This window comes from Crocodylus porosus, unplaced genomic scaffold (genome assembly GCF_001723895.1).
Source record: "Crocodylus porosus isolate Cpor-Errol unplaced genomic scaffold, CroPor_comp1, whole genome shotgun sequence".
Lineage (NCBI taxonomy): Eukaryota > Metazoa > Chordata > Crocodylia > Crocodylidae > Crocodylus > Crocodylus porosus.
In genome coordinates this window covers 864,849-885,829 of record NW_017728938.1, presented here as the reverse complement: position 1 = coordinate 885,829, position 20,981 = coordinate 864,849, and the positions used below count along the sequence as shown (strand labels likewise).

Sequence of the window (20,981 nt, the reverse complement as noted above, 5' to 3'; positions counted from 1 at the left end):
GGTGCTCTGGTGCCAGGAGACAGTGAACAATTCACTTAAACTTAACTAGATCCTAATGAGCCAGGATCCAGGTTTTTCATTTGCCATGGAAAAATGGAGTAAACCATGGATTTTACAGTTTACAAAGGCAAACATGGATTTCTCATTTTACCGGAGAAACCCACAGACTTCGCAGTTTTGCAACTAACGCTCTGCAGGCTGGCAGAGTTCCAGCCTGCAGGGGGCTAGGAGGGAGTGGGAGGAGGGCAGTCAGGTAGGGGGTGTCATGTGCATGTATATGACCATGTCTGCCAAGCAGCCTGGAGAGCAGCTCCCACAGGTAACTGGGGGGAGAGGGGAAGATTGAGGCCTCCATAGGGAGGGAGGGGGTGAGTTAGTTGAGTAGGGCTGGGGCTTGGGTTGGGGCTGCTGCCCAGCTGGGCAGTGCCTGGGGCTTGGGGCCCAGGGCTGCAATGAATGACAGCGAGGCCCAGTGGGAAGTGGGACAGGGCTGTGGGTGGCTCATCTAGAGGGCAGCTGGGAAGGGCCAGCTCCCCACCGCTGCATGCACTCCCGGGGGGCAGGAGAGATCTATGCCCCCAGATTTGTGCATGGTGTGGGAGTGGGTCGGGCTGCCCACTGTAGGCTCAGATGGGGGGGCTGCTTCCCACTACGGCATGCACTTCTGGGGAACAGGGGGGACCTATGCCTTGCAGATCTGTGCATGGGGCAGGAGTTGTGTGCTGCCCACTTCAGGCTTGTGCTCCCCACCCTGCTGCCCTGCCCCAGGGCCTCCCCAACCCAGTGTGTGCAACCCAGTGCTGCAGGGAACAGCAGAGCCATACAGGAAGCTGCCTGCCACTGCAAGCTTCATGCTGCCCATGTCTCCTTCATGCAACCCTACGCCGCTACCCCCACTGCAGCCGTGCAAGCAGAGACACCTCGCCACAGCTGTGCTATTCTTTGCAGTGCCAGGTCGTGCACACTGGGCTGTGGAGCAGCAGGGTGGGAGCCTGCAGCGCGCAGCCCCCTGCCCCACGCACAGATGTGGGAAGCTCCACTTTGCTTTAGCAGCCACTGCCTCCTGCCGGAGGAAAAGGGTTAAGGACCCAGATCCCTGGCCCAGTATTCCCTCGCAGTTGGGAGCCCCCTCAGCAGGGGTAAGGTTACCATATTTCCAGGTCCAAAAAAGAGGACATCTGTCATGGGGGAGCGGGGACAGATGGAATATGATGGGGGGGCAGTGATATGCTGGTGCCCTGCCCCTGCCCATTCTGTTGCCCCTCACTGACAAGCCACACACCCAAACCCTGCTGCTGCCCCTTACTCTGGACCCACTGAGCCTAGCCCTGCCAGTGGCCCTCACTCCCAAACAGCAGTACCCTGCCCCCCACTGCTTGCTGGTGCCCCTCACTCATGACCTGCAGCTCCCTGGTGCTGCCAGTGCCATGCACACCCAACCCAGTCACCAGTTCCCTCCCCCCTGCCTCTCACTCCTGATACACAGCCCCCTATCCCCCTCCCAGCCCTGCCAGTGCCCCTCTCCTGACCTACAGCCCCTTGCCCTGCCCCCCAGCCCTGCTGGTGTTCCTCACCCTAGACCTGCAGCCCCTGCTCTACCCCCCAGCCCTGCCAGTGCCCCACACTCTGGACCCACAGCCTCTGCCCCCCAGCCCTGCTGCCTAAGCAGCTCTCACATTGCACACATGCCCACTCGCTCTCGCTCTCTCTCTCTCTCACTCTCTCTCTCTCTTTCTCTACCTCGCTGAAGCCCACACAGGGAGTATGTGACCCCCCGACAGCCAATCACAATACCTGCTGGAGGACATGTCTGGGAAAACCCAGATGTATGGTAACCCTAGGCAGGGCTGGGGGAGCAGAAGCTGTGGGTGGGGGGGCAAGGTGCACCAATAGGGGTGGGGGAGTTGTGGGGAGGTATGAAGGACAGGAGCAGAGCTGCAGGCTTGTGGGGGGAGTGAGGGGTACCCAGCAGGGCCAGGGACCTGTGGGAAGAGAGCGAGGTGCACCAGCAGGGCTGTGAGGATGTGGGTGGGGGGTGAGGAGTACCAGAAGAAGCAGGGAGCTGTGGGGTGGGGGGGGGGGAGTGAGGGGCACCAGCTGGGCTAGGGAGGCTGGGGGGGGGGAGTTTTTCATTGTAATCCGGGATTGGGGGCCGGTATCACAGAATTTGTGATTTTTTATCAGGGAAAACCAAGATCCCTGCTCATGAGAAGAAGTTGGCCAATATTCCAAGACTGCCTCATTCAATCAACCCTATAAACTGGAAGTTCTCTTGGGGACTGGCAGGGGCCTGGAACTAGGTCCCAAGCTGGGGTGCAAAGCAGGGGCCCTGCTCCACTCCACACCCCTGCCAGCCCCCCATACTTCCAGCATCCCCCATAAGTGGTTCTTTGGAGCCAGAACTTTCAGTTTATGAAGTTGACTGAATAAGGCAGTCCTGCTAGATTGGCCAGCTACTGCTCATTAGCACCTAGTTAAGCTTAAGTGAATGGTTCAGTCTCTTGGCAACAGAGCACCTTGCTTCTTTTCTGAAGAACCAGAGTAGCCTTGCTGGGAAATAATAGCTGCAGAGTCCCACCCCAGAGACAGCTGCTTTGCAAGGACAGCTGCATTTCAGGGGACTGAGCAATGTAAGGGCATTCATACACATACATTTTTGTGCACCGATGTGGAGATCCAGGGTGTCGGAGCAGACTCGATTAATCAAATCTGCTCTACACGTGATCTGATGTGCACTGCACTGCACTGTCTCACATGGAGTTGTACTAGCAGTGAAATGCATGTCAGCATGCAGAAAATGGCAGCAGTAAGCTTCTGAACTAAAACACTTTCAATAGGTTTTAGTTGAAAAGTGTGCCAGGACCATAGTCTCAGCTCTGACACACATTTCGCCAATTATGCAACTGCATATGCCGCAGCACTGGGCATTTCTAAAAGCATCTGGCGCTGTGGCACAAACATGTATAAATGTCCTAAGGTACTTCCTATATATGGGTTATTATATGAATAGTTGTTTATATCCCTTGTTAGTCTATATGTAATGAGAGATATTCTTCTTACCAATTATACCAGCTTGACTCAGGAGTGACTCAGATGAAGTCAGCTCTAAACAGGAGCTGGGTAAGTGCAGCACACACCCCAAATGCCTCATTTTAAGGCAACTGCAGTGGACTAGAGCAGGAAGCCTTTTCTGGCTTAGTATAACTCAGGGCTTTTGCAGCTACCGTGTACCCAAACATCATAAGAGTACAGCCCCTGGAGTGTCCTTTAAATACAAAGAAAGAAATGAAAAACTCTAAAACTCTTGGTTCAGAGATGAACCAAAATGAACCAAGAGTTTTAGAGTTTTGCATTTCTCTTTGTCTCAAACCAACACAGCTACCAAGTATGTCCTTTAAAAAACACAGACACATTCGACAGCAAAACAAGAGGGTGGGATGGACTTCCATCAATCAGCAGCATGATCTTGAAACCAAATCCACCCTGCTCCACAATGAATGATGGTTGTATGTCTCTTGTTATACAAACAAGCCTGCCTGGGATCCTCAGCACTGACAATAGCTTCTCCCTGTGGCTCAGCAGAACATGAGACACTGCTTCACATATTCACATGCTTCACATCCTTGAGGAGCAACTACTTATCTTGCACTCCCCTCCCCTTTAGGTTGTGCTGCTTTAGGGCCTCACTGAAGCCTCCTTAGCTTGCTGAAGTCAGCTTTCCTGAAGTCAAGGACTTCTGTATTACTGACTGATTTGCCAGCTTTACGGTGGATGGTGAAGGTGATCAGCTCGTGGTCAGTCACCTAGCTTCCCTCCAATTGTTAGGTCACTGATTAGGTCGTCCCTGGTTGCCAGTACCAAGTAGAGCAGCATTTACCTATCCTTGGTCTGTAGAATCCCTGCATCAGATAGAGCTCATCCATGCACAAGAGAAAGCTTTGCGACTGCTCAGATTTGGCTGAGCGCTCTTCCCATGAGATGTCTGAGTAGTTGAAGTCTCCCATGACAACCATGCACCTGGACCGTGCGGCCTCAGCCAACTCCCTGGCGAACTCCTGGTCAAGGTCTTTGTCCCAGGGAAAGGGTAGGACATGGACCCCGAAAGGTCAAGGAGGGACTCTGGGGGACAACACACCCCAGGGAAAACATAGGAAAAGAAAAAACAAGTAAAAACGCCCTACCTACTGCAGGAACCACGGCAGGACCCGTGCGGCTCATTAGCCTCAGTTTTTTTAAAGTGAAATCAGCTGGAGAGAAGGGGGAAGAGAGCCAGTGCAGAAGGATAAGAAGGGGAAACAGCAAGATGGAAGGGGAGGAGAGGCTGAGAAAGAGCACAGGGAAAGTATCTCCCGGACCCACTGAGGAGGAGGGGGAGCTGAAGAACGCTGCCCATAGGGTAGGAGAATGCCCTGAGAAGCATCAATATAAAGACGCTGTTACCGGACTTAGAAAGACGGAGGTGGCCAGGCTGCATATCATCCTAAAGCCACAAGGAGAGCCTACAGGAGGGTCCCCACTGGCAGAGTCTGGTTCCAGCAAATCGCCCAGGGGAGAGGTGAATGGTCAAGAGGCTAGCTAAGACCACCACATCCTGGACGGAAGACCCGGGAGAGTCCGTCGGAGGAAGGTTTCTTTTCTGAGGCGGAAGGAACGTCAAGAGTTGAATTTATATAGGGTACACTAAGGGTAGGGAATAGGTAACACTAAGGAAGCAGTCGGTGGAGGGACGGTATAATTGTGGGGGGACAAACTGTAACTAAGATGCCCTAGGATAGTGATTAGTGGATTATTGGGAGGCTGTAGGCAGTTTTGTTGCTAGCGTCTTTTCCTTTTATTTGTTATTTTTATCACCCGGGATGCCGGTGTAAAAATAAGGTGGAGGGCTACAAAAAGCCGAGGATCTAGAGGGCCTATTATGATTTGGCCATACGGCCCAGGTTGGAGTGAGACCCAGGGATACAATCTCGTATAGGGAGGGCTGGCCACGGAAAACAACATCAGCATACCGTCGTGGCTGGGTATAGGGCAAGGTACAGGGGAGGTTGGAGCCTCGTGAAGACTATCACCCTTCGGCCTGAGATAACCAAACCAGGGTGGTTGGTTCCCCACCACCACCACTGATAGGATCATCAAAGTCGTGGCAGGCAGGATTAGGAGGGGATAAGACTGCCCGAGGTGAGAACTCATGGCCCTAATACCATTGGGATGGAGCGGAAAACCATCATCAAAATCCAGAGCCAAGTGGCAAGGGACCGGATGATCGAGGCCCAGCGGGTGCAGTCTTGATCCTGGGTAAGGGGTCCTGCACCGTGTTCCCCACGGATTTTCAAGTCATCCACCCTGGGTGCCAATGTTGGCTTGCAGGGATGCTTAGCTACATCCTCACCCCTTTTGTCCACTCTCTGTCTCCTGTACAGAGTATAGCCATCTATACCCATGGCCCAGTCCCACCAGGTCTCCGTTATCCCTATCACATCATAATTATTTGAGTTTAGCCAGAGGACAAGTTCGTCCTGTTTATTCCTCAAGGCATTTGTATATAGACATGCAAGTGTCCTTCTGGGGGCCCTTGCTTTGCTTACAGTTTATTCCAGGGCTGGGGCAGGGGTGGGATCCCTTGAGTGCCTTATCCTGCTGACTTGGCAAGGGTTACTCAGTGGGCCAGCAGTGGCGGTAGTCCCCCCGTCCCCTGGCGGGCTTAGTTTAAAGCCCAGTGGAGCAGGTCAGCCAGTCTGGCTGAAAAGAGCCTCCTCCCCAGCAGAGAGAGGTAGAGGCTGTCCCTTCCCAGCAGCTCACTGCCTTTCTCACCAAAGAGCAGGCTGTGGTCATGGAGGCCAAACCCTTCCTGATGACACCAGTGCCGCAGTCTTTTGGTTCACCGCGTGGATCCTCCTCTCCCTCCTCGGCCCATAGCCCGAGACTGGGAGTATCAAAGAGAACACCACCTGCGCTCCCAACCTCTTAAGTAAGAGTGTATGTTGTAAAATTCATTATCTTCTACCATCAACAAGATCACTGACCTAATGTAAATGCAAACACTGCCTTCAACCTAACCATGCAAAAACCAGTAATGCTTTCAACATATGATGGACACTATACAAGACATTACAATAGAAAATATGACAGTAGTGCTGTAAATTTAGCTCCAGAATTACTAGTGATTGTCACTAGCTTCGCTTTCAGTAGGAAAAAATGTATTAGTGAACATGAAGTAAAAATCACAGCAGACCTAGATAAACTTTAACTGAGTATTAATACGCTTTGGCTGAACAGAAAACAATGGTTATTTCAATGGTGCCTGGAGGGGCAACATGATAACCAAACTGAAAATAGAAGATCCACCTTTAAAAACATTTATACAGATAAGTGACAGCAAATAGGTGATAGGAGGTTTGACTGATAGGAAAAGGGATAAGAAAATAATTAAAATTTGCATGAGCCCAACTCCATAAAAATTTGCCCACAGTCTTAATGTGACTGATCTATGAAATCTCAGTTAATCAGAACTGTGTGCATACAAACTCACACAGGACTGAATGATTATATATGTGAAAACATATTCACAAATAATAATGATAATAAATAAATATAACCCCCAAAACAATCCAAACAAAAGGAAGGCTCCATGATAATTCATACCTAATAATCCATGAGTTTGTTCAGACAGTTTATGACTATCCATCACATATAATCCTAGGAAGTCTTGGTGTAAAGGATGTTTCTTCCATACTTGGTGCAAAACAACAACAAATGATGCACCACCACCCAGGGAAAGCACCAGATTCTTTTCCTTATTAATTATAAGAGTTAGTCTGGGGAAAAAAAGAAACATTAGTTAACAAGTTTTATTTCTTGAAGTTGTCCCTGTGTACTGCAGCAAAATTACTAGTGATGATGAGAAACATTAAAAAGGAAACATGACTGTGGGACATGTTTATTTTTATGGAAATCCCCCACGTTTTGTAATGAAATTTTTTCACTACACTGACTGAATTCTGCATATGTACCAGCACAAAATATATATATTTGGTGCAGTGTGTACATTTGCACCCACACATATAGTTCTATATTCTCTGTGTGTACATATATACAGCAGTAGATATGATAGAAAGCAGAGCAGCACATTAGGCAAGGAGCACAGTACAGGGAACAGAAACCAAATAAGCAGTACTCCATAGTCTGCACTTCACTACACTCACATATGTTTGTGTCATTAGAGTAAACCCATTTAATCTTGTTTGTTTTTGATCTTCTAGCTTGCATGTGCAAAAGATTCAGGCATCACCGTGTTGGCCAGTCTGAATCAGCCTCTCCAGGAAGGTTCTGATGGGGGTTCTGGGTCCATTTCAGAGCACCTGATTACACATAATCTTTCCTTCCATAACTTCAGTTTTGCCTTGTCAGCTGTCATGTCTAATGGCACAACACTGATCACAAAACTTTTGTGCTTTAAACCAGCAGTGGGCACAATATAGTCCACAGGCCGAATCCAGCCCACCAATGGATTTTGTCTGGCCCACAGTAGGTGCCTTGGTCCTGCCAAGCCCAAGTGCAGAGGCCGCTGGATGGATGAGGTCAGGGAGGCCCCAGGATCTGGTGGGCAGTGACAGTGTTGGGCCAGGATCTGGGGCAGAGCCATGATCTGCTGCCCGCATGGCCCTGGGTTGAGTGCAGGTTCCACGGACAGGAGCATTTGGGAAGCAGATCGCGCTCTACTCCAGGCCCCAGCCCTGTGCTGTCAATGCTCCAAGATCCCAGCCCTGGACACAGCTACCCACCCTGCCTATGTAGCTCCCAGCCAGTCTCCATGGAGACCTTGGGATCGTGGGGCATTGACAGTGCGGGCCTGTAGCCAAGCCGCAATCCACTCCCACACATCTCTGCCCAGAGAACCACTGCCCGTCACAGATTGTCACTATCCCCATGATCTCTGGGCCAGGATCCACATGGATAGAGCATGTGGCCAGGTAGACAGGTTGGGGCCATGGGTAGGCAGGCAGCTGTGTCCAGGGCTGGGGTCTTCAGGAGGTGGCAGCATGGAGCTGGGGCCCAGCGCAGAACCACAATCCACTCCCTGCACATCCTGCCCACAGAGCCCCCGCCTGTAGCAGGGCCCTGCAGGGAATAAATCGCAGCTCTGCCCTAGGCCCTGGGCCCGCACTGTCACTACCCCAAGATTCTGGGGTCTCCCTGGCCACGCCTGACTGTCTTGCTCCCAGATGCCATAGGTGAAAACCTGCAACCTGAGTCTTGGTTGGGTTGGCGTGAAGCTGCTTCTTATTGTAGTAACCTGGGAGGTTGCTCACTGCACAGAATAACAGCTGGAAGCCCAGATCCCCATTGACACATCATTCACAGACAATGAATAGAGCTCTGTAGACCAAAGCAGGTGAAATTTTAAAAGGACCATATTTAGCACCAGGAGAATAAAGTAGACCTCCACAACTGGCTTATTTATAAAATAAAAATAAAGAGTTGGAATAAGTTTATAGAGGAGTTTGGATGCTCCATTTGGGATGTGTGGTGTGTAGAGTTGTGTTTGCAGTGTCCAGGCTGTAGTGCAGAGTGGAAGGTTCCTGAGGGCTGTGGGTTTTGACTGGGGTGTGCTGATGCTCCTGCTGGGACTTAAAAACCCCAAGAAGTTTTTGGCTAGAGGGTTTTGCCCCTCCACTCAAGGTCAGAACTACTGTCCCAGTTAGGATCAGGAAGGAATTTTACCCCACAGATTGACATAGACTGTAGGGGTGTTTGGCTTCCTGTGCAGTAGGAGGTATAGTCTGCTTTCTTGGATTTCTTGAGCATGGGTGCCTGCTACTGAATAGTGATGATATAGGCCTAGTTCCATTCATTAGGGAAGCAGGTGCCAGTTATTATGGATACTAATTGGTTCAGCTGACCGCCACGGGGCAGGGCCTGGCCTTCATAAACAGAGAAGGCTGAGGCCAGAGCCAGTTTCCCCCTGGCAGCTGGAGGAGCAGCAACTTTGCTGCAGAGCAGAACACAGCATGGCTGTCTGACTGACTGAGAGTCTACATGATGTGGGGGAGAACCCTGACAGGAGTGTACGTTCTAGCCGGTAGGTTTATTGTTATGTTACAGCCATGTGGCTTGTGGTTCTGTTTAGTTATTGTTACATGGGAGAACTGGGTGAGGCTGTAGGGGTGGAGGAGGCCTCATCAGGAGCTCCCCAGTAAAATGGGGGAGTTCCTAGCACCACAGAGGGTGCTGCGTAGTGGGGTGTCCTGACCCCAGCCCAGCGGGGGCAATATTGGGATGAGCCCCAGTTGGAAACCCCAATTGGGAAGAGCCCCAGTGGGGCATAGACCTGAGAAGGCGGGTCTGGGTGCCAGGTGAGGCTAAAGCTGTCTGAGCCCCAACCTTGGGAAGCCTGAGGTGGGTATAGAAGGCCCGAGTACGGGCGGGTGCGCGTGAGGCGTGAACACAGGCCTGAGCACGGGCAAGGAGCGCAACCAGAGGAAGCCCGAGTCCGGCATAGAAGGCCCCAGTAGGGGTGGGCGCGTGAGAGGTGCGAGCAAGGGCCCAAGTGCGGGCGAGGAGTGCAAGCACAAGCCTGAGAGTGGGCGAGGAGTGCAAGCAGCGCGAGCGTAGGACCAGAGAGGGCAGAGAGCACGACGAGCACGAGCAAGGGCCCCGGTGTGGGCAAGGGAGCGTGTGAGGCGCGAGTATCTTGGAGCAGGCCCGGGAGAGGGCATGTATATTGGACATTGGGCAGGCCCAGCGGGGCACTGCCTGTGAAGGGGAAGCCCCGGAAGGGGGCAAGCCCAGGGCTAGGCCCCGGAGAGAAGGGCAAGTCTATTAGGAAGCCCGAAGAGGGAGCGTGCTACTTAGAACAGTCCCAGAGACAAGCCGGCGAGGGCTGGCACAGGGAGTAGCCCCGGAATCGTAGTATCAAGACCAGCCCCGTGCCAAGGGGGCAAGAAGGCAGCCTCCCATTTATAATAATAAGATCAAAGACGTGGCGGGCGAGATAGAGGGTGCGTTCAGGACCCAGACTTGGCACGGTGGGCAAGGGCACTAGGGAGGTCACAGCAGCCCTAGACCGTACTGCCACAGTGCCCCATTTGGGATCATAAAAGAATTTCATCCTGCAGTCAGATTGGCATGGCCTATGGGAGGGTTTGCCTTCCTCTGTAGCAGGGGTATGGTCCTCTTCCTTAGATTTCTTCAGTGTGGTTTTTAACAAAACATTTTGTATTCTTCCAGTGGCAGGTCACTGACAGTGCCCTCATCTCCTTTCTTTATCTGTGACAAGTTTAAGGATGTTTTTGGTTTTTTGTTTGGTTTTTTTGAGCATTACAGCTGGCACTTGTGCACAAGGATTGTTTGCAGTGTTTTTTTAGAATAGGCTAAACAAACGCTTGTCTAGGATGGTTTAGATAAGGATGATCCTACCTTGAGCAGGGGTTGGATTAAGTCCCTTTCAGCCCTACTTTTTCTATGGTTAGTTGATCAGGGCTTCCAGACACAGGAGCATGCATAGAGTTCAGATGCACTCTTGTGGCTGGAAATGCTTACAGGCTGACTGGTACTCCTAATAATGAGAGCACACTGGAGTCAAAGGAGAACAAGGCCAAGAGCTCTGACCCATGGGAGCACTAGGCTCCCAGCTTGCTACTTGTTGGTGCAGGGAGAGTCCAGGATCATTAACCCAGAAATAGGTTGTAATTGGGATCTGATCCCCATACCTTGTGCATGCATTTGTGGCATGGCAGGAAGTGCAGCAGTTGGGATTGCGGGTCAAATCCCATTGCAACTTTAATTGAATATCTGCTAGGGGCCTAAATTTTAATAATGAAAAAGCCATCTTATCAAATCGGTGTTTACAGGGAAGAAGGAAAAGAGATGCTTGCTTAATCTGATGGACCTTCTGGGAATTTGCTGAAAAAGAATCTTCTATTGCCTCTAAACAAGAAAGTTTGAGAAACTTTTTTGAATACTGAAGTAGAGTGCAGTTTCTATGAGATAACAGTTAAGAATAAATTTAGAATGAATTCTGAGAGAAAAAAAAAAGAGGTTGGGGTGAATCATTAAGCAGATTACACAGAGAGGAGGAAACACAGAAGTTGGATGTTGACTATGAAATGTAAAATGCTGCTGGCAAATTGAAGAGAAAAGAAAAGAATGCAAGACTCCTTTGTGGACACTGACTTGGGATAAAAGGAGCACTGTTGAGGGAACATAAGAATCTGCCTTTATGTATACCACAGGTGATTGGATATTTCTTTAAATGTTAAAATTGTTATTTAATAAATTGGATTAGTTGATAATGTGGGTTTTTTGGTTTTGTTTTGGGGGGTTTTTTTGTTTTTGTTTTTTAAACTGCTCCAAATTTATATTGTGAAAATTTTAAAGAGGTAAAGAAAAGGTGAGAGAAAATGTAAGTGGTGAAGTCGATCTAAAATAATTGTCTGATTCTACACTGCTTTGTATCTTGGATACTCACTTATGCCTGCGCAAACCTGCATATAAGCAACTTCCATTCTGATCTGATTCTCATTTTGGATTGGTATAAATTTGTGGCACACCAAGGGTGAGTCCAGTGGAGAGTCAGCCATTAAATGTTTTATTGATATCTGCTAAAAGTAGAACCATACCTATTACTCTATAAATATGATAATATCCATTTCTGAAAAGGTGTTTTTATAACATATTTTTGTTTCTGCAGACTGGAACTATTACATTTTATATTATGGGCTAAAGCTATCTAATCTCTCTTCACTATTCATTGTTTTACCTTTGCTCACTCAGTCTCTAAAAGCAAATTTTGCTCACAATAATTATTGTAAATCTGCATTAATTTATTATTAATTAGTGTATGGACAGACATGTTTATACCAGTGTAAAAACAGAGCAGACAGATGATGCAAACCCTCAAGACTGAAGTAATTTTGTCCAATCAAGTGAAGAATTATCGCTGCAAAGACCGGGGTAAAAGTCCACTAGTGTAAATTTAGGTGAGGAAAGTGGAGGAGCCAGTTGATCATGGAAAACAAGCAAGTAACTGTTTTCCCAGCCTCTAATGCTCAGGCAGAGTAACGGCAGCCCACCTGGGTATAAGCTGCACGTCTGTCAATTACATATCCTGATACAATTTATATTGGTACACAAAACTGATTTAAATCACACTGAGGTATGCATTAGTGGGTGCATGTACATGTGCAATTAATGTCAAGGGATAAACTCTGAAGCTTTTGAGCCTGAGTACACTGCTTCTGAGAGCAGCGTCTACACATGCCTGAGCAGGGGTGGAGCAGGCCTGGGCTGGCAGCGAGCTCCATGAGTCAGCCCTGGGACTGGGGCTGTGGTGGGGCTGGTTGGGACATGTGTGGAGCTCTGTGGCTAGCTGGCAGGCAGGAACCTGCCCCTTGCTGCCTGGGCTAACTGGGTGCAGCTTAAATGTGCATTTAAACTTCAGGTAATAACTCTGTCAAAAGAAAGCACTGTTTTTCAGCAGCAGTATCTTATGGCAGTTAATTAATTTACTGCACCTTAATACCAGCACGCATGTACACAATGACAGTTAACTGTGAGCTAATTAGTCTTTGCAGTAAAGTGCATGTGCTGATGCACCCAGTTTGTCCACATCAAATCTTATACAATTTGAACAAATATTAGATTTTTTTTTTCTCTCTTGCATTTTCATACAATATAAATTTTGAAAGCATTTTACTCTTTAGCAATCATGTTTTTAATCATATGAAAATTCCTTTGAGTCTGTGTGTGGTGTGGTTTGTTTGTTTGTTTTTTTTTTAATATACTTTACCCTTCTTGTTGCAGGTTGATTGAATCAAGCCAATTGAAAACTGACTTTTCATTGCCATTCTGAAGGGTGATTTTCTCAGGAGTTACTGTTAGTTTTAAATCTAGATGTTTATTTGCAATCCCAAGTTTTCCAAAATAGGTGTTTTGGATCTTTGCCTCATTGCTTGTCCTTCTAGCTCCAATAAGCTGTCCATTGACAGTGATACCTAATACAAAAAATAAGAGCATTCTGTTCTACAAATAGAATCTGATCAATAGATATGAAGGAATAACATGGAAAAAACAAAAGCTTGAGGAAACAAAATGGAAGTTCAAAATCATACCACAAGTATGTCCTATAATTATGTAAAGCAATGGCAAGTCTGTTGAATGTGAACTTACTTTAATGGTTAATTCCACTAGGCACAAAAAATAAGGGCCCTGGCACAAGTTACCATAAAAACATCTTAAAGACATTTAAAATGAAAGTGGTCATTAGTTAAGGGGTGTTAAACTACATTACTACCCTCTAAATGTTTTAAAGATAAGCCATTCAAAAGGAGGTTTATATTGGAAATATTTTCCCTACGCAATAACCAGGGTATTGTTTGAATGGTCAGGGGAGGTAAAGTGCTTTATTTTCATTCCATCAGCATCCCAGGATGCACAGCTCTCAGCTGCTTTAACCCTTCCTACCCTCCAAAACTGTAGTGGTTCTACTCCCCTGCCTTCTGCTAAGAGCAACTGCTCTGAGCTTAATTGCAGAGATACCACAGAGCTGGGGAAGCCTGCTTCCCCCAACCGCATGTTCTGGCTGCTCCATTTCAGTCCCAGCACAGAGCCCAAAGAAGGCTGCTTCTCTGGGGTTCTGTGCTCTGGCCTAGGCTCTGCTCTAAGCAGGGAATAGCCTCATCAGTTTTAGCTGGAGTACAAACCTAGAGAAGCAGATTCCCTGAGGCTGTGCGCTAGGGCTGTAACTAATGCAGGTGCTGTGAGAACATCTTGACAGCTGCTGGATCCTGGAGCTGAACCCAGCCGCAGGGTCTTGCACCAGGCCAGGACAGCTGTCCCCCTTCCCCAGCCAGCATGACCCCTGCTGCCCCTTACCCCACTCCCTACTCCAACCCAATGCCAAGTCACAAAGACACATGCAAGATTTTAGTCCTTTAACTTTTTAAAATCTCTTTTTTCACTTCTTTTTCTTTATTCCCACTTGCCCTCCCCCCCTTTCCACTTTAAACACGTTTTCAAGATTTGTTCCCCTCCCTCCTCACTTTCTGCTCTGGCTGGATTTGCGCTAGAGGTGGAGAGAGGGCAGACCTCATGTTGGTTTCTCTGCCTCCCAGTTACATGCCACCCATCCCCTTTTCTCCCACCACAGGAGAAGAATAGAGTCTAGTCTACTCCTCTGCTTCCCAGCCCTCTAGCTGCAAGTCACAGTCATGCAGGTCTGAAACAACATGAAGCCTTTGCGTGAGACTGTTCTAAAAATGTGGTCATTTTATGACATCACAACATTCCACAGATTTCTTACATTATATAAGTAATCTGTGCCAAAGCCCTAAAACTCTTCTTGTATTTGTATTTCATCAGTTTTTGTGTTGAGGGGGAAAAGTTTGTGAGTTGTTGTTCTCAATCACTGATTTTTTTTTTTTTTTTTTTTTTTTTTTTTAAGGCTATTCTAGGTATTCCATGCAAGGTACAGCAAACAGAATGACTTATGTTAGCTACCATTTAACTTCTGTTCACTGGACCAAATTACACTTATGCAGTTTCTTTGTCCAGTAGGGCTATACATGTTCATTTTGCTCCTAAAAGTAAACATTTACATAAACAGTAGAAGTGATCTAGTCTTCCTTTGTTGCAGCTCTGCAACTCCCATTAATGCTAATAGAAGTTGCAAGTTCCCCCTGTACCAAAAAAGGGAAAGATCTATAAATGCAAGGTGCTAAAATTATGTAAATATTCTGTTTACTGTATTTAAAGAATAAAAAACTCACCTGTAACTGGATCCTTTATTAGATTTAAAACTGCACCTGGGTTTTCATTGATATTAAAACAAAGAGCATCTTCTTTCTGTGGCACTGATATAATGAAGTGCGGATCTCCATCAACTGTAAATTATAATGACTAGCATTTATGGCTGCACATGCTCAACGTTCTATACAAACATTCATTAATCAAACATTACAATGTCTCTTAGATGACTTATACTATCCCTTTAATAGACTGACTTAAGTCATAGTGAAATAGTCATTCCAGAATGAAAGAACAGCCATATTTAGCAGTGGCTCTGGCTAATACCATCATATTTTCTTGGTGTGTAGAGATGACAGTGGGAAAAAAATTGGAACTCACTGAAATTATATAAAGATACTGAATCTTCCAGGGTGTCAGTAAAATGGTTTTGCTGTGATCTATGTCCAATAACAAGACAATTGTTTTGGGAATATATTATTCTAATACAAAAGGTCCTTAGAATTAAACAAAAGAAAACAGCTGTGCTTCACGTTTTTAGTTAATAAATTATTTGATTCTTCAAGTTATTACCATAGCTAGAACAATTTCAAAACAAGACCCAAAGATGTTAAATTGTTCAGCATTGGAAGACTTGGACAAAGAGAACCTGGACACACTACCCATTGTCTTTCCAAACTAAAACCCAACCTACCTTCTTAAAAAAAACTTGAATAATCCTGGGTTTCCCCATCTTTAAGTACAATATCTTACATGGAATTATGGATGAATTAAAGCTGTGTAAAATCAGTATAATAAACCCCATTAGTTTGGTGTACTGCCAAGAAAGAAGCAGTAGATTTAGTCATAGATTTGACAGTGTTATAATATTTTCTGAACCCTTTACATTTTCTAAGACAATACAAAAACACTACAGTACAATTTCTAAAAGCAGGTACAGTCATGTGACAAGCACACCTATGGACAAGTTTCATACAGCTTAGTCCTATGCCGAAGATATCAAGTCACAAAAACCCTGTCATCCTTACTTGCTCAAGACCCCATAGGAACCTGATCTTTTGCCAGGAAACATACTTGGGTGCCTAAAGTTAAATTGCTTTGTATGCTTGGAGACAATGACTTCTTATCTGGCCCAAATAGTTAGGTGTTTCTCTCTCACCTAAGGATGTTTATGATTCACAAATTAGGTATTCCTAAATTCTTGAAGGGGTCTCATTCTGGCACCATGAATCCTGATTCCCTTTTAGCACAGTGATCTGGTTTCAACTGGAGGGCTATCATGTCTCTAGCCTTGCCAGTCTATTGGCTGGTGGTTAAGAAACTCCTCTAGAAAGTGGGAGCTGTGGTGTTGTATCACCATATACCTATGTCCCTTTGTGAAACTTGGCTTAAGCCCTTAGCTTTAAGCAACATATAAAAACAAGGCTGTCAATAAAAGCTGCTGGTGAGAGCAGGAGCAAAGTGAGCACCCTTGGAGCAGAGAACAGGAAAGTAAGAATTATTGTCATGTTTAGACATGGTTATTATATACAAGTGTATATTCTTTTCCTGGCTGTACAGGCTATCAGAACTTTCACTAAAACACATATTTATTCTACTGCAACCCCAAGTATGTATATTTAATAGTGCATATTTGAGGAGTTAGTTCATAATAATGATGTTGATGCATACAAAGACATACACTGTATTTGCTATATTTAGTTCTAAACAGAAGTAACCTTAGTTAGTGGGATTGCCTCCACAGAAGACGCATAGTGCTGTTGATGTGGGATTTCATTTATCTAAAGTTATTTGAAAGCTTTTAATTGGTGCTACCCATTTACCATTAATAATGCCAAAAGGCAAATATAGGAAAAGTGTGCTACTGTGTACAATCCATGGTAAAATTATTTTTATTGACCGTGTGAGAAGCAGGTTCCATTTGAGGAAAAACATTCAGATCCAGCAACTTGTTAAGATTAGCAACCATTAACTGCTTAACTATGAAAAGTTAAAAACATACAAACTCTTCTTTGACAAAAGCCTAGTTCTGCATAACCTAATGATTTTGCTACTGACCTTTGAAGACCTATGCTGTGTGGCATTATTCCCTGGAACAGACTAAGCTTTCCATCGTTTTGTGGATCATGGAAAAAGCTGTTAAATCAGCATGCTCCAGATGAATCAACTGTAAGGGAAAACTAATCTTGATATAGTCCTCAGTTCTACAATTGAAAAAGGTTGTTGTTATATTAAGAGAGTCATAGAGCGATAGCTGTAGATGAGACTATACGTGACCGTGGCTGATATACAACCAGTTTGATAGTTGGGAAAACTCACTGTTGAACCTGGCAAACCTCACCTTCTGATTCAAAATGTTAAAGAAGAAAAATCATGCAATGCAAGCACATTTTGTGAATATCTCTTTGGCCCCCTCTACAAGTTACAGGTATTGCACAATTAACTGGTTAATTGAACAATTACCTGGGCTAGGGATAGACATTCAAAAAGGCTGAGCCTGAATTGATTCAATCTTTGCAGGTTAGTCTAAGCTGCAAAGGTTGAATTGATTTGGAAGTGGATAAACGTTCACTTTTAAATCAGGAAATGCCTGCAGTGGATCAGGCTAGAAGCTGGAGGCCACTAGAGCGAGCCCTCCCTTCCCTTCCATAATGCTGAGCTGAGGAGTGGTGTGGCCAGGGCCTGGCAAGAGGCTATGATTAGGGAGGGATTTAAATAAGCACCCTTGCCTACACAGTCTCCAGCTGACAGGGCTCCCAGCCACTGGGGTGCACCATGTCCAGTGTAAAGCCCTCAAGGTCTCAGGGATTCTGGCAGCCATGATACTCAGGGTCCAGGAGTTTCCCATACCCCCAAGCCCTAAGAATCTTAGTAGCTGCAATCGCCAGGGTCTGGAGGATTGCAGTGATCCTCTGTCCCCAGGGGTTTCCCATACCCTTGGGGTGCAGGGATCACCCTGCAGTGATCCTCTGGCTTATGGGGTTTCCCCACACCTCCAGGCAAGGATCACCCCTGTGGTGATCCTCCAACCCTAGGGGTTTCCCCATAACCCCGGGGGTGAGGGAGATCACTGCAGCAGTGATCTTCCAGCCCTGGGGTTGTGTGGGGCAGCCCTGAGGCTAGAAGCCCCTCAACAGGGAGCTTCCTAGTGCAGGGCTTGCTCCCCCTGCACCAGCAATAAGGCACGATGGGATCTAATGCATGATCCCATAATTGCACCTCTTATTGTGGACATGTGGCATGGCAGGAGGCACAATTATGTGAATCACACATTAGATTGCATTGCGCCTTTAGCTTGATGTGTAGAAGGGGCCTTTATGTTTGCTACAGCCTAACCAAAAGACCTAGTTACTGAGTCTAGCAGACAACTCTCTGACAGAAAGTACTATAAAGAACGTGGGGAGGACCCCATATCAATACTCACTCTTAAACTGAAAATCATTATCAAATCCTTTCTGTACCAGCTTCAGGAAAAGCTGCTTGCATTAATCCCACTTCTCACCTCAAGAATATTTTATATGTTCTCAAAGATTTACAAATAAGGTAACCCTGGAAGACCCACCACATCCACCTGTGGTATTCTTACTGAAAAGCTATTAGGATTCACAGAAAGCATTCTGAAGCAACTTAAGTTGCAGCAAGATAAGACTGAGGGGGGATTGAATAGCAGCCTTCAACTCCATGCAGGGGGTTGCAAAGAGGATGGAGCTGGATTGTTCTCAGTGGGTGCAGACAACAGAACAAGGAGCAATGAGCTCAAGATGCAGCAAGGGAAGTTGAGGTTGGATATTAGGAAAAAACTTTCTCACTGGGAGGGTGGTGAAGCACTGGAACAGGCTACCCAGAGAGGTTGTGGAATCTCCATCCTTAGAGGTTTTTAAGGCCTGGCTTGACAAAGCCCTGGATGGGATGATCAAGTTGGAGATTGTCCCGCTTTTAGCAGGGGGTTGGACTAGATGACCTCCTGAAGTCCCTTCCAACCCTAATTTTCTATGATTCTATGACTTGTAAGTTGTAAGAATAAGACGTTTTCTATAAGACCCAACACTTGCTCAATAAGGTCCGGAACATCAACCAGCTTCCCAAGAAGGCCATACCTGTAACCATGGATGTCACCATCCACACTAATATCCCATGCCATGGAGGCATACCTGCCTGCCTGAAATATCTAGATAAGCATGGACTACATTCAGAGTTGCAATTACAACACATTGCAAAAATCATCCACTTCATCCTCAGCCACAACAGCATACCTTTCAGCAATCTCAATTTTCAACTTTCTCCAAACCATGGGCACAGTTATGGATTCAAAGATGGGCCCCCAAAATGGCAACTTCTTCATAAGCCACTTGGAGGGTGCAATTTTAGAAAACTGTACCACCAAACTGGCATTATATAGGTAACTGTTGATCCTCCAGATCATGGTGTATGTGGAAAAGGTACAGCCAGGGGCCTGATGAATCCACCAGTGGCTGACAAATCCAACTTAACAGCAACACAGCTTGTTACAAGTTTCCAACATGCGAATCACTTTATTTCATTTTGGTCAGGATAGATTGGGTTGGGGCATAGCTTTTTTAGCACAACTTTTCTAGGGTCTTCCTCCAGAAAGGCAAGCAGGCCACCTTTGAATAGGGCTGCTAGGATGCCTTGGTAGCTGCATCAGGCTATTTATGCCCCTTACGGAGTCCTGAGACCATCACATCAACAGCTTTGATATGTACCTAGGCAAGAGTATGGAGGAGTGGAGGTTGCCTTAGACCTACCATCCCCCCTTCAGACTATTGATACAAAGGCCAAACCAAGTCCAGATGCTCAGTTCCTCGATGGTTGTAGCTTCTGCCAGAGAACAACACATAAGAGCTGCTGCTGACTGCCTAACACCTCAGTGAGGGCATGTTTCTGTCAAGGTGAGGCCCCTTTACCTTACTTCAGCAAAGGAATACCCACAAGGCAGTGAGGGCTACAGTTTTGAGACATCCTGTGGCACCCTCATTTGGCAGTGTGTCTCCTCACTCCTTCCTCTGACTTGCCAGCCATGACTTGATGGAACTGTAACTGAAAGGAGGGGTTCAGTGGTGTTCCTCCCCCTGGCCCAGAGATGGCAATACTCACTGGCTCATTACGGTTGCTCCTGGGGCTCCACCTCCCCTACACCCCATCCACTCACCAATCATGAGGATCTTTGTGCCACCATCTCAGGGGCCAGGAGCCAGGAGTGGAGAGGAAGGAGCTGGGGACATGTGCATCCCCATATACACATGTGCCCCCTTACCTGACCGGTGGCAGCAGCGGAGGCAGCAGTGGGGGTAGTAACAGCTGATCCCCCTAAGGTAAGTGGGGCAGAGGGAGCTGGCACAGCTCAGCCGGATCCCTTTTAGCCGAGCCGGTAGGGAGCCGCACTCCTGAGCCTCATACGCAAACAGGTGCGCTCTGTAAGGGTGCACTGGTGTTTGCGCCAGTGTTCATGCAGGTGGGCAAACAGGAGGGGCTGGAGGAAGTCTTTGGCAAGGGAAAGGTGAAGGCACCACACCAAAAAAAAGAAATGGTATTGATGCGGAGTGCTGCTAGGGCCCCTGAACAGGGGATGCCGCCTACCAGGGGCTTCTCTGAGACCTCCACCCAGATGGAGCCCACAGGGAAGCTGGCGTCACCCTGCCCCCTGGACTGTGGGGGATGCCCAGCAGGGCCAGGGGGCCAGGGAATGGAGGCCCCCATACCTGTCCTGCAGATGCCTGTCTTAGGGCTTTGAAGAGGCAAGTGAGGGAGCTCCAGGAGGAGGTTAGCAGGCTGAGGGGGATCAGAGAAGCAGAGAACAAAATTGATGGGTATTTCCTTTCCCTGCAGGGACATGCACCAACGGGAGAATCACCCCAGGAGTGCCTTCCACAGTGGAATGGCAGAAGGTTCCCTCCACAGGCAGGGCTGCTCACAGCAGTGCAGTCCCAGTTTCATAGTCTCATAGTTTCTAGGGTCAGAAGGGACCTGAGTAGATCATCTAGTCTGACCCCCTGCCATGGCAGGAAAGAGTACCGGGGTCAAACGACCCCAACAAGGTGTTCATCTAACCTCCTCTTAAAAACCCCCAGAGTAGGAGCCTGCACCACTTCTCTTGGAAGTTGGTTCCAGATCCTAGCCACCCTGACTGTGAAGTAGCGCCCCCTGGTATCTAGCCTAACCCTACCCTCAGCCAGCTTGTGACCATTATTCCTGGTCACTCCTGGCAGTGCTTGGGGGAACAG

At 47.2% G+C, this 20,981-nt stretch overlaps 1 protein-coding gene across 2 annotated transcripts in view; it reads right to left on the bottom strand.

The window, feature by feature from the left end:
- Positions 1-20,981, bottom strand: part of LOC109318280 (inter-alpha-trypsin inhibitor heavy chain H3-like) — a 101,766-nt gene that overhangs the window by 7,399 nt on the left and 73,386 nt on the right. Inside the window, exons 18-20 of one of the 2 annotated variants that reach the window (XM_019547421.1) lie at positions 14,763-14,876; positions 12,785-12,989; positions 6,640-6,812 (exon numbers count right to left, since the gene is read on the bottom strand). In XM_019547421.1, coding sequence (XP_019402966.1) covers positions 6,640-6,812; positions 12,785-12,989; positions 14,763-14,876 — 492 coding nt within the window. The remainder of the gene's footprint in view (positions 1-6,639; positions 6,813-12,784; positions 12,990-14,762; positions 14,877-20,981) is intronic. The other variant, XM_019547422.1, reaches the window with a different exon arrangement.